The sequence below is a fragment of the Geotrypetes seraphini genome, chromosome 1, assembly GCF_902459505.1.
Source record: "Geotrypetes seraphini chromosome 1, aGeoSer1.1, whole genome shotgun sequence".
Lineage (NCBI taxonomy): Eukaryota > Metazoa > Chordata > Amphibia > Gymnophiona > Dermophiidae > Geotrypetes > Geotrypetes seraphini.
The window spans coordinates 547583435-547597556 of NC_047084.1; the positions used below are offsets into that span (position 1 = coordinate 547583435).

At 44.9% G+C, this 14122-nt stretch overlaps 1 protein-coding gene across 9 annotated transcripts in view; it reads right to left on the minus strand.

Moving 5' to 3' along the window:
• The window catches only part of PPIP5K2 (diphosphoinositol pentakisphosphate kinase 2), a 501817-nt gene that overhangs the window by 429509 nt on the left and 58186 nt on the right, over positions 1-14122 (minus strand). For all 9 annotated transcript variants that reach the window (XM_033929166.1, XM_033929168.1, XM_033929165.1 and 6 more), the window contains exons 4-5: positions 11615-11810; positions 2993-3083 (exon numbers count right to left, since the gene is read on the minus strand). In XM_033929166.1, coding sequence (XP_033785057.1) covers positions 2993-3083; positions 11615-11810 — 287 coding nt within the window. The remainder of the gene's footprint in view (positions 1-2992; positions 3084-11614; positions 11811-14122) is intronic.

The following is a 14122-nucleotide window of genomic DNA, read 5'->3' on the forward strand; positions in this document are numbered from 1 at the left end:
GAATGCACAGTGCGGGCAGTCAAAAAGTTTCTTAAAACTTAAAGTGACAGTTCACTTTTAACACTTTCCGTACCGGGTTCCGTGGATGTCACCCCACATGTGAGAATATGCTGCCTGCTTGTAGAGGATAAAACACTTCCTCCACCATAATATACCCAATAGATCCAACAAACCAGCAGCTAAAATGATTAAATCTCCAGCTCTGTGGATTCTTTTAAACACTGTGACAACATTTAATGGCAAGATGACACATTTGTTGTATTGTTCAACTAGCTTTTGCATTCCTGCAGAGTAGTTTTTTGGCTGCTCCAGAAGCCAGGTGAGCATCGCTTCCTTTACTTCATCATGCTTTCCCTTTTGTTCTCCGGGTCACAGTGATGTGCCATGTCTACTCACTGGTGACCATTCTCTCAAGAATACTCTGATCTTCTTCATACTGTCTCAGGAACTGGGTAGCAACCTCCACACGCTGTTGCTTGTATAGATCAGAAAGCTGTTTGGGAACGCATTGTGCTTAGACTTATAAGTTGAAGGCTTAGGCTTGGATTTAACCAAAGCATCCCAATGTTTCTCATGGTCAGTGAGCTTTTGGGAAGCATTTTCAATAGAATCATCAAATAGCTCATCACCCAAGCACGGAATGTTAGCCAGTCTATCCTGGAGATTGACATCCATATCAGAGATTCTGAGCCATGCATGATGTCTCATTGCCACTGACATAGCTGAGGCTTTGGAAGATAATTCAAAGGCATCATAAGCAGTTCTTGCCATGTATCTTCTAGCCAGGGCAAGGATGCGAGGGATGTGACAACAATCTTGTAATTGTTGTGAAGGAATGTATCTATCAAAAGAAGACAATGTCTTAACCAGATTCTTGACATAGCAGGAAATATAGAAATTGTAGTTTAAGACTCTTGTTAGCCAACATGGAGTTTTGGTACAGGCAATGGTCAAACTTGTCCATAGTGCGTCCTTCATGCCCTGGAAGCAGAGGCATAGACCCTGGATGGAGTAGATTTCTTCAAAGTCGACTCTACCAGCAGGGACTGATGCTGGAGTTGTGGTTTGTCAAAACCAGGAGAAGAAATGATTTTGTATAAAGAGTCCAATTTTCTGGGAGCTACAGTAATAGTGAGGGGAGAATCCCTGTTCTTATGAAGAGTCTCTTTGAGAATACCATGTAATGGAAATTGATGAAGTTCTTTAGGAGGCTCATCATAGTCCAAGGCCTCTAAACATTCAGCACTGTAGGCAGAATTAGCTTCTAATTTGACTGGGAGCTATTTGCCTAATTGCCAAATAAATTTTGTGAAAGAAAGTCTTTCAGTAGGAGACACTTAGTTCTTTGTGAAGACTTCTGAGGAGACTTCTCAGGAGTGTCATAAACCTCTGTAGTGGACTCCAAGACATTATCCGCCGAGTCAGACTGTAAGTCCGAGTCATAAAAGTCTTTTGGCGAAGGAGTGCGTCGGGATCGATAGTGACGCTAAGGTTGGTGTTGATCCGATGAAGATGTATGTTGTACTTCCTTTTACGCTTTGAAGAGGGGGAAGAAGAGTGATGTTTCCACTTCAAAGCAGCTGAAGATGAACGATGCTGACAGGACTTGGATCATCGATTAGAAAGAACTAGATCCACACCATGATGGAGAATGGACTCTGCAATGAGATGAGCTGTGTTTAAGCTTGGAACGTCAATGTTGTATCAGAAATCCAGTATCAGTACCACAGGACCTGTTGGTCTTATGCTCAGGCTGGGCTGGTACCGATGGAGTCGGTGTCGGAGTAACATGTCACTGACTTGGAAAAGCGCTTCGAGCTTTTCATGATATGAGAGCTCCGGTACCTTTGGGTGTTCTGCCGATACCATCGGTGCCGTGTCTGGTCTCTGAGAGGATGCACACCTCGATGGAGGAGAGGCCAGACGCAAGAGCGGACGTCACTTGGTCAGCATCAAGGGACTCGATGCAAGACTGACTTTCGAGACCTGTTGGGAAGTAGCGTTTTTTTGGCTGGCTTACTGGACGGAGTGATGTTTCTCGACGCAGGCTTCGAAGTAGATGCTTTCGATGTGGAAGGTTGTGCCAAACAAATTTTTTGTTGAAGCTTTTGACTCGATGGTATGTTTTTGCAGGGTAGAACACTGTGTGCAGGATTCAACCCGGTGTTCCGGGCCAAGGCTCTGTAAGCACCAACTATGGAAATCTGCCTTTGGCACCTGCAACACTTTAAAAAACCGGTTAGCAGCAGGGACATTGATGGAAAAACTGCCTCAACCAAATTGAACTCAATGGTGAGAAAAACGGAGAGGCAGGTGAAGTCCATGAAGTGAGAACAGCGAGAAAAAAAATGTCCTCTGCTTTTCTTTTTTAAGAGTTAAAACTAGAAAAGAATGAAAAAAACAAGAAGAAAAAAAGACATGAATTTGAACAATGTTCAAAAAACACAACTTAGCTCTGTGGAAAACTAAGAACTGAGGAGCTGTGAGTGGGCTTCAAGCAAGAAGGCACTTGCGCGGTGCAGGCAGTTCGCAAACTTTCTCAAGTTCTTAAAGTGGTGATGCACTTTTAAAGCTGTCCGTACAGGGGCTCTGTGGATGATGTCACCCACAAGTGAGAATATGCTGCTGCTTGTCCTGGGATAAATATTTTCCTTTTCTAAATGCATAAGAGAGGCAATAGCAGCAAGGCTAACAAGGTTCCCTGGGTATTACCAGAAGGATATATATGACATAAGACAGCACAGCAACAAACTCAGCAATTTTCAAGGGGAACACCTAGCCTTTTCAGTGATTTAATGCATCCCATGTAGCTCTTAAAGTTTGTGGACTCATTGCATAAAGTAAGATCTGCATTATTGTAGCATGAAAGAAGAAATGTTCAGATAAGACAGTGAGTGGATGACAAGTGAGAAATATGTATGTCTTTATTCAGCTAAGTCTCTGTATCTTAAAATTATAGCTCTTAACTGATTCTGGAATATGCTCTGCTTACCTGTCTTGTATTTGGTACTGCAGGTTCAAGTCATTAATTACAAAAGGATTCCTGAGTTTTGAATAGGCAACTGCTTTGTCCAATGGAAAACCTGAAGAAAAACATTTTTACAAACATAATAAATAAGTACATCTGCTATGTTAATACAAACAGGCATATGTACCTCCTTTAATTGCTCATAAACTACACTGTACTATTATTATGGGGGTGGGGTCAGGGGAGAAGCTTGGGTGGTTCTGGGGTGGAGCTTGGGTGGGGGTATTCAGTTGATATTTATTAGACTTACATAGAAACATAGAACATGACGGCAGAAAAGGGTCACGGCCCATCTAGTCTGCCCACACTAATGGCCCACTTAGGGGGTATTTGGCTTGAAGAAGTTGAGAAACTCTGGAATAGAGACAGTAACTGACAGGGTGGGATTCCAGAATGGCACACCTTTCAACTAGAAAAGATATTAGCAAGATAAGAACCTAATCTTTTTCTAGTGCAATAGGTATATCATTCTGGATAGCAGGGACATAAAAAAGCAGTCCCAGAAATCTAGGGTGAGATGTCTGCATCTGCTTGTAACACTAAGGATCCAAAGACAGTGTCCTCCCGCGCTGCCATGTCCAATCTGTAGAATGCAGAGTATATCAGGTCTCTGACCTACAAATCACCCTGGGCAAAAATCGACTGAGCTTCCATCCACGAAGAAGCCACACTTCTTGTGGAATGTGCTTTCAAGGAGACCAGGAAGTGCAATGCAATGTAGCCAACCCCCTGGAAACATACTTTAACCACAAAGTGTGTGATCTCCCATAGCCAAACACAAAAAATAAAAGTCAAAAATATTGAAAGGGGTTTTCAGAGGTGATGTACTCCCCAATCGAGCCCCAGGAACCCTCAAAAACACAATTTACAGACACCTCCCCCATTTTTCCCATAGGCTGCTAAAGCCTGCATTCACATGTGCCTGCTGGTGCTGTGAACTGCTGCAGCTGTCCCTGCAGCAAAGAAGGAGAAAGGATTTCTGCCTCAAACAAGCCTGAAAGTCTTCAGATGCTTGTAACTTCAGGCTGCCAGCCGACCCAAAAGGTGAGCTGAGATCTCAACCTCCTTACAGCTCCTTGCACAATGACAGGGAGTAAAAATTCAACCAGTCTACTGAACCAGCTCAGGACCCCACAGCCTGCGCTCAAATTCCTGCCTAAATCAGGAGCGAGCTTCGCTCCCAAATGAACAGTCCCTGAGCATCCACAACTATTAATATAGCTTTCAATCCTTAACCCTATTCCTCTGTCCTCCAACCCAGCCAGCTGATTAACTGTTCTCCTTAACAGTATCCATGACATCTTGTTTATCTGTCTTGCCTGTTTAGATTGTAAGCTCTTTCGAGCAGGGACTGTTTTCTTACTCTTTGTGACTCTGTACAGGGCTGGTAGTGCTATAGAAATAATTAACAGTAGTAGTAGGTTGGCTAAGCAGGTACTCCACAGAGACGCCTGCAACACTAGTGTCTCTTTTCTGCAAGTAGAGTTGTCCCAGTACCCCTGGGAACCTCTGAAGCACCAAAAAAAAAAAAAAACTCAAGAACTTGTACAATAAAACCTGAAAATAAAAGAAGTCCAAGCAGAACAGAAAACCACCTTATCAACTCACTTTCAGAAGGGAAAACTAGGGGAATACAGTATAGCCCACTGAAGTAGGAGGTGGAGCCAAAGAAAATGATTGACACTTTCTCCAAGATAAACTCACGGTTTGAGGGTGACCACTAGTTCAAAACTAGTGTGCCTCTTACATTAGAAAAATTTTTTAAATAGATTAAAATAAAATGTGGCAATGTTGACATGGTAAGTCCTGCGCACGAATGGCACACTGCTTTGGAAAGCTTTAAAAGCTTAGTGTAATTTTGTCTAGCCTAGGATCCATAAGATATCACCCCTGCATATCCTGCTTGTCCTCAAAGAACTGGAGGTACATTAAGAAAAATAATAATAATGAACTGAAACCCTGAAAGGAGAAATTAGGTTCTTATCTGCTAATTTTCTTTTTTTATAGACTCTCCAGACCGGTACAGTTCACTGATGGGTAATAGCTCACCATAACCAGCAGGTGGAGACTGAGACAAAACTTTTGGCTGTAGTAGTAATTAATAGCTATGCTTCCCTCTAAATAACCAGTCTGCCTAATAGCCAAGCAGAACTAAGAAGTACTAATTATAATAGTAACAACACTCTGATCAGGAGTAACAACTAACAGCAATACTGTTGGAATGTGCATAGAGAAAACCCTTTCAGCAAAGGTCTCCACAGATTGCTAGCTACGCCAGCTGAGCCAAAGCTGCTGTTCTTTTCAATCTCCCAGACCCTAGAAAAATACTAAAACCAGCAGAAAAATCCCACTCTTCATGCGAATCCGAAAAGAACAGACAGACAGGGTGGGGACTGTACCAGTCTGGAGAGTCTAAAAGAAAGAAAATTGGCAAGTATGAACCTAATTTCTCCTTCTTTAGCATCTCTCCAGACTGGTACAGTTCACTGATGGGACATACCAAAGCAGTACCCATCATGGGTGGGATCCCTTTAGGGCCACCACCAGAACACACTCACTGAACACCACATCTCAAAGTGCCTGTATGTCCACACGGTAGTGTTGCACAAAAGAATACAGAGAAGACCAAGACCGCAGCTTTACAGATATCCATTAGAGGCACAAGAGAAGACAGCCCAAGAAGCTGCCTGACCCCGAGTGGAATGAGCCTTGAGAAATTCAGAAACAGGCTTCTTCTGAAGAAGGTAAGCAGAAGCGATAGTCTCTTTAATACAGCATGCCGTCCCCCTTATGAGTACCCGCTAAGAGGACAAACAGATGATCTGACTTCCGGAACTCCTGGATTCGCTGTGCATAAGAGCAAAGGACTCAATAGATATCCAACTGCCTATGTTCCGAAGAACCCTTCTGGCTACCCAAGACAGGGAGGACCACGGAGTGGTTGACATGAAAGACGAAACCATCTTCGACAGAAAATAAGGAACAGGCCACAGCACAACCCGCTCCCTAGAAAACTCCAGGAAGGCAGGCCTACAAGTGAAAGCCTGCAACTCAGAAAAATGTCTCACAGAGGTAATGGCCACCAGAAAAGCCGCCTTGAGAGTAAGGTTCATCAACGAGCAGGATCTCAGGGGCTCAAAAGGAGGGCGCACTAGCACGGACAGGACTAGATTAAGATCCCAGGCCGGAACCAAAGGCCACACTGGAGGCCAAAGCAATTTAGCCGCCCTCAAAAAGCGAACCACGTCCAGAAAAGAAGTTAATCGCTTACTCTGCAGGAAATAGCAAAACACAGACAAAGCTGCAAATGGAACTTGGAGAAAAGACCAGGCCAGGCCCCTAGACAGACCATCCTGCAAAAACACAAAGAGGTGCGAAAGGAAACCACTCCATGCGCAGCACACCACTCTTCAAAAATACATCAAACACGTACATAAGCCCGAGAAGTGGAAAGCTTCCAGAACCCCAAGAGAGTGGAGATCACTTTATCTGAATAACCCTTCTTACCTAGGCATTCCTTCTCAAGAGCCAAGCTGTAAGACAAAAGGGACCCGGATCAAATGATGAAATGGGTCCCCGAGTCAGGTGGTCAGGCAAGAGGGGTAGCTAAAGAGGATTTGCCACAAGACGATGAACCAGATCTGCTAACCACAGGCACCTGGGCCAGTCCAAAGCCACCAGGATCACATGGCCGGTGCGCCGAGCAATGTGAAGAAGGACTTTGCCCACCATCGGTCACAGAGGAAATACATACAGGAGTTTGCCGCCGACCAAGGCTGTACCAGCACATCCAGCCCCTCGACCTGAACATCCCTGCGCTGACTGAAGAACCAGGGCGCGTTGGCGTTGATACTCTTGGTCATCAGGTTCATGACCAGTGGATCTCAAGACTGTACAATCAACTCGAAGGCTGCGGGACCAAGACACCACTCTATGGGATCTAGCACATGACAACTGAGGAAGTCCGCCTGGACATTCTCCACTCCTGCTATGTGAGAAGCAGAGTTGTCCAGAAGATGAGTGTCTGCCCAAACCATGAGCAGAACAGCCTCCTGCGCCAGACGACTCCTGGTTCCCCCTTGACGATTGACATAAGCCACCGCCGTGGCATTGTCCAAGAGAACCCTAACAGACTCGCCCATCAACAACGTCTGGAATGCTAGCAATGCCAGCCGGATGGTTCTGTTCTCCAGAACATTGATCAACCAAGACGCCTCCTCCGGAGACCAGCTGCCCTGAGCCGAGCAACCAAGATATTGAGCTCCCCAACCAAGGAGACTGGTGTCCGTGAGAAGCACTGTCCACTATGGCTGATCCAGACTTACTCCCTGCACCAGATTGGAAGACTATAGCTACCAATGGAGACTGTGACGAACTAACCCCCGAAGAGGAACGGGAGATTCCAAGTCGAGTACCTGGGGCGACCACTGCTGAAGCAGAGCATGCTGAAGCGGGCGCATGTGAGCCTGGGCCCATAGAACCATGTCCAGTAAAGTCGCCATCGACCCCAAGACCAAGAGAAAAAACTGCACTTGAGGACACCAGGAACCCATCAAAAGGCAAATTTGTGACTGCAATTTGATCACTCGGGCCTCTGGCAGGAAGACCTTCCTCAAGCTGGTGTCAAAAAGAACCCCAAGGTACTCCAGACACTGAGACGGAGCCAACCGGCTCTTGGACAGCTTGACTACCCATCTCCACAACTCAATCCGTAACTCGGGAACTCTCCTGAAAGGACTTTGCTCAGATCAACCAGTCGTCCAGATAGGGGTGAACCAGAATGTCTTCCTTGCGCAAGACCGCTGCCACCATAATCTTGGTGAATGTCCGCGGAGCTGTGGCAATACCAAAAGGAAGTGCACAAAACTGATAGTGCCATCCCAAGATTGCAAAGCGAAAGAACCGCTGATGGAGACGCAAATCAGAACATGCAAGTAGGCCTCCGTCAGATCAAGAAAGGTCAGAAATTCCCCCAGCTGAACCACCAGAATGACAGATCTCATGGTCTCCATGCGAAAAGATGGAACTCATAGAGCCCAGTTGGCCCCCTTCAGATTCATGATGGGCCGAAAAGTCCCCTATGAAGTAAATGGAATACCGGCCAGTGCCACATTCCTGCTGAGGTGCTGGCCCTACTGCTTTAAGATCTAGCAATCTTTGTAGCGTCTAACGAAAGGCCAGCTTCTTCCATGATGCCTGACGAGAAGCGAGAAAGTGATCTGGCAAGAAGTGGGAAAACTCCAGAGCATAACAGTCCCGAATCACCTCCGGGACCCACTGATCCGTTGTGATCTCGGCCCACCCATGGTAAAAATCTTGCAACCGAGCTGAAAGAAAAGGCCCTGGGGAGACCCAGAGGCAAGAAAGAAGCAGCCCCTTGGCCACAATGATATCTGCGAAAATCATGCAAATGACCCAGAGCAATGGGTCACCGTACCTTAAGAAGGATATGGCGTTACTCGAGAGAGTTCAGAGGAGAGCGACACGACTGATTAAGGGGATGGAAAGCCTTTCATACGCTGAGAGATTGGAGAAACTGGGACTCTTTTCCCTGGAGAAGAGGAGACTTAGAGGGGATATGATAGAGACTTACAAGATCATGAAGGGCATAGAGAGAGTAGAGAGGGACAGATTCTTCAAACTTTCAGAAAATAATAAAACAAGAGGGCATTCGGAAAAGTTGAAAGGGGACAGATTCAAAATGAATGCTAGGAAGTTCTTCTTTACCCAACGTGTGGTGGACACCTGGAATGCGCTTCCAGAGGACGTTATAGGGCAGAGTACAGTTTTGGGTTTAAGAAAGGATTGGACAATTTCCTGCTGGAAAAGGGGATAGAAGGGTATAGATAGAGGTTTACTACACAGGTCCTGGACCTGTTGGGCCGCCGCGTGAGCGGACTGCTGGGCGCGATGGACCTCAGGTCTGACCCAGCAGAGGCATTGCTTATGTTCTTATGTTCTATGTTCTTAATGCCACCCCACGCAGGTGGGCAGGCATGGTCTTCAGGAAGATGAGGTGTCTTACAGCAGGGCTGCCCAATTCCAGTCCTCGAGATCTACTGGCAGGCCAGGTTTTCAGGATATCCACAATGAATATGTATGAGAGAGATTTGCCTGCACTGCCTTCTTGGTATGCAATCTCTCTCATGCATGTTCATTGTGGATATCCTGAAAACATGGTCTGCCAGTAGATTTCGAGGACCGGAACTGGGCAGTCCTGCCTTAGAGTCTGTTAAGGTCTAAACTAACTTGTCCAAATCCTTACCAAACAAAAAAGACCCCCCGAAACGGAAATTTTGTCAGCTTAGCCTTAGATGACACATTCGCTGACCAAGCCTGGGGCCTCAAGGTACAACGAGCGGCCACCCCAAGAGTCATGGACTTGGCCGACGCCCGCAACAGGTCATACATGGCATCAGAGAGAAAGAAGCACCCATCTCAATTTTGGCTACTTCCTCTTCCACCAAGGACCAGTCATCAAACTCTCTGTCAAGGACATGCTTGGTCCACTGAAAACAAACCCGAGCCACCAGACTACCACACATCGCCGCCTGGACTGCTAGTGCACTGACAAAAAAATTCTGTTTAAGGAGGGACTCCAACCTACGCTCCTCAGAGTCCCTCAAAGCTGAGCTGCTCTCAACGGGCACCGTATGCCGTTTTGTAATGTCCGAGACTACCGCGTCCACCACCGGCAACTTCAAAGTATCCCTATTCCCATCAGGGATGGGATACAGGCTAGCCATAGAGCGCACAAAACAAAAGGGTGACTCTGGTGCTTTCCACTGCGCAAACACAATATCCTGATGCATAGGAAAAGAGCGGGAAGCTGAGCAGATCCCTTGAAGCAGAGGGTCCACCATACGTGGGGGCTCTTTTATGTCTTCCTCGAAAAGCAACACAGAGGAGACTTGAAGAATAAGCTCCTGAAGCTCCTCCCGCTGAAAGATGCGCATCACCGACACATCCTCACCAGCTGACGGAACCGAAAGACCATCACCAGTGATATCCACACCCCCCCGAGAAGATCCTGGAAGTCTCTCAAAAGGGTCCAGATCCTTATCCAAAGAAAACTTCTCCTCATACAATAACTCATCGTCCCAAGAGACCCTCAGCCGCTTGGATGAGAGAGGAGATGGGGACGAAACCGGCGCTGAGAGGAGCCAAACTGGAGTGGATGCAGAGGGAACCCCCCCTCCGAGACCACCAGGGCAGAAGCAGGACCCCTGGCTGCCTGATAATAAGCCTTACACAAGGCAAAAACAAAATCAGGGGGGAAAAATCCCTGGCGACCCAATTTGACTCAAGCAGAGGACCCAGCAGAAACCTTCTCCGGTCTTTCCAATACAGAGGAAAGGTCACCTGAGTCTGCAGACAAAATAGAGGTGCTTCCTAATTGGAGCAAAACCCGCCAAAAAACATGCTCCCAAGGCCTGTAACAACTGAGAAGCCTGAACCTTCCCAGCCGCTAAAACACGTAAGCCGACAGCAGCAGTAAAGGATTCCCCAGCAGCATCGGCAGTAACGGAAACCTTATTTCCCTGACAGTTGGCAGCTGAGGAAATCCCTGCATGGGCAGCCTGGGCTTCCTCACTGTCAACTGCCAGCACGCAAATTACTCACGAAGGGGAACCCTGCTCGCCATCACCTGAAGCTGAGGATTCCCCTTCGCAGCGGCCTGCACAACGCAAGCATAGGCCAGCTAAAGTTACCTATTGTCTGAAGCACATTGAGCACTTTTTCCCTTTAAAAGTGCTCATTGTGAAATACGCGACCTAGCTAAAAGAAAAGGTACCATTTAAAAATACAAGTAAACTGAATAGAGGGCCCTCTTCAGACCAGCACTGCCTCAGGATTTTTTTTTTTCCTCAGAACTGACTCTACTGGCTCTCTAAGCCATATGCCTTGCTGGTAATGATGGCAAGGCTTACACAGCTAAGGCTTACACAGCTGAGGCAACTCTAGAAAAATTTAGGGGAGGAAGGTGGGGGGGGGGAGAGACTCAACTCGTAACCCATCGAGTGTGACACTCCCGAAGTTGGATGGACCCCCGAAAGGGTCCCCCCAAGCTCAGTCTGGCACCAGATGGGGACAAGGAGCACTACACAAATTCCAACTACACTGACAAAGGAAAACTGGCATAGCTCACCGACCACCTGCTGGAGACTGAGCACAGACTATTCAAAGGGAAGCACAGCTATTAGTACTATATCCAAAAGTTTTGTTTCAGTGAACTGTACCAGTCTAAGAGATGCTAAAGAATAACTATATTTCCCTTGCAGGCCTACTATTTAAATACTTAACACAGAACTACAAAATAAAGCATGTAATGTGAATAAAAGCAGGAGTGGTTTAGCACATCCTTATTAATAGGAGCTATATTATCCTCCACTTAAATATTATACTGGGGATGATTTTCTTTTATATATTAACATAAAAAACAATTAGGTTTATTATTATATTTACCTCTGGTCATGTAAGACTACTGCAAAAGCATCCAGAAACATCCCCCTCCCCCAAACAAAAACTATTTAAGACACTATTACAAAATATTGTTCTGAATACAAGAAGTGTTCAAATTATTACCTTTGGAATGAAAAGAAATTAGGCAATCACACAAAGGCCAGTTCTCAACCAGCTCATTCAAAATAAAATCCTCTTCAAAAATAATTACTGTGATGTACTTGAACATGGAAAGACGTTCCAGAATCTCATTCATTGGTTTGGATGTTGATTTTTTGGCCATGGCACATATGCCAACCACAATCTGTCTCTCAGGAGGCTGTAATAAAATAAAGAGAGAATAACTCTAATATCCAAAAGCTAACAAGCAAAACATTCTTTCCATACTAAGCCTACCCAGGAGTAAGAAAATCTTCCCAAGTGTTATTAAAATGTCAACAGCAGCAGATTCTTCAGAAAAAGACCATACCTCCTACCTATTATGACTGAATATAACTTCTCCCAGGTTCTTTTTCAGCTTTCCATGACTTGCAAACATCCACAGGCTTTCTGCTGTCCCCAATTTAACTGGACAGTTATCTGGGACTTGGTACTGAATATCAGTAGCTTTGCCCTCAAACTGCCCCAGCACTACCCAAAATAGTACCAGGACAGTCAATTAAGACAGTGCCATTCATAACTTGAGTATGGCCCTGGTGAGCGGTACTTATCTCAAAGGCATCAAGTTACAAGCTGAGCATCTCTCCTTTAAATACATTCAGAAATATACCCTGCACAGTCCAGCATCATTCTCCCCCATCTGCAGGTCTAACGTTTAAAAAGGAGATAGAGCAGCTTTTAAACTGAGATGTGGGGAAAAGCCGCCAGTCGCCCATGAGCGGATGGTTCAATGTGAGGTATCCTTGAAGGATACTATTGAAACATGATATTTAGGGAGTCCCAATAGAGAGGTTCCAATAATGGTGAAAGAAAGCTAGGCGGGTTTAAGAGGAAGGCATAGTAAAAGACTCAGATTTTCCCTGTCTTCTCAGCAGCCTGTAGTTACAAGGGAAAAACTCAATTTGAAGTGTCTGTATACAAATGCTAGAAGCCTAAAAAATAAAATAGAAATGCTAGAAGCCAAAAAAATAAAATAGGATAGTTAGAGTATATAGCACTGAATGATGAGGACAATCAATGGGACCTGGGTACAAATTATATCACAAGGATAGAGTAGATCAAAATGGAGGGGGGGGGATATACACAATATGTTAAAGAGGGAATTGAATCAAATCAAATAAACATTCTGCAAGACATAGATAACAGTGTTGAATCCATATAGATAGAAATTCCATGTGTGAAGGGAAGGAATATAAAGGTAGGGTTATACTACCGTCTCCCGGGACAAAACGAACAGACAGATGAAGAAATGTTTTCAGAGATTAGAAAGCTGGAAAATTGGGCAACAGTATAATAATGGGTGATTTCAATTACCACTGTAATAGTTGGATAGAGCATGGTAATCACTTTACTGTAGTTCAAAAGTTAGTCTGCTCCTAGCAGATGCCTATGCATCTAAAAATACCAAAGACAACAGGAATAGAAGTAGGAGTGGAGAAAAAAAACCTCATGGGTTTTGGAATAAAACTCCACTCCTACGCTGCTGAATTATTCCCAATAAGGCACAAGGCTTAATTGGCTACTGCCACTTCAAATCTGTTCAAATAAAGCTTTTCTATGACACACACAGGCAATTGCACCAGGATAAGCACTTGAAAGGCACAATGTAGTTTAACACTGCCAAGTCAGTAATTTAAAGCAAACTTCCAGCGCTCCTGAAAACAAATGCCAACTTCCAGTGCTCCTCAGGGCTGTCGCATGGGAGTTCAACTGTCTAATACACATGACAAGGATGATTGCTGTTTCGCTTCTTGGCTGCATCAGGGGTTTTGATGTAATCCTTCTGAATTCAGAAAGGGTACTAATAATCCAATATGTTAAGAATGGCGCTGGCTAACACCAATGCTCAGAGAGCAAAGTTTGTAGAACAGGCATGGGACTGTTGGATGATCAAGGAGCAAAAGGGGTACTCAGGGAGGATAAGGCCATAGCAGAGAGATTGAATGAATTCTTTGCTTCAGTCTTTACAGAAGAAGTTTTAAGAAATCTACCTGAACCGGAAATGGTTTTCAAGGGTGATGATGCGGAGGAACTTTTAAAATTCAACAATCACATGCGCCGATATTTTTGGATCGTCTTTTGATACCATATTCTCTATTTAGGGCACTCAGATCAACACAACATTTATTAACTATTCCTTCTCTAAAAATGATAGGGACCAAGAGATCTACCATTTTCTCGGTCATAGCACCCCAGCTTTGGAACAATTTACCACTATACCTACATAATGAACCTTCCTTAGAAAAATTCAAGCGCTCCTTAAAAAGCTTTCTGTATAAGGACGCATTCAAAATATAGACAGCATAACTTACCAAGCACTAAATCTTTAGACCTTAATCAATCTTACGAGTAGGTCGCCAAATTATCCTTTATTTTCTTTTATTTTCTTCTTATGTGTTCCCACCATATGTGTTCTTCCCTAAATGTTTATTTTCTTTCTTTAAAGATTGTAGTTCATCCCCTTTGCCTTTT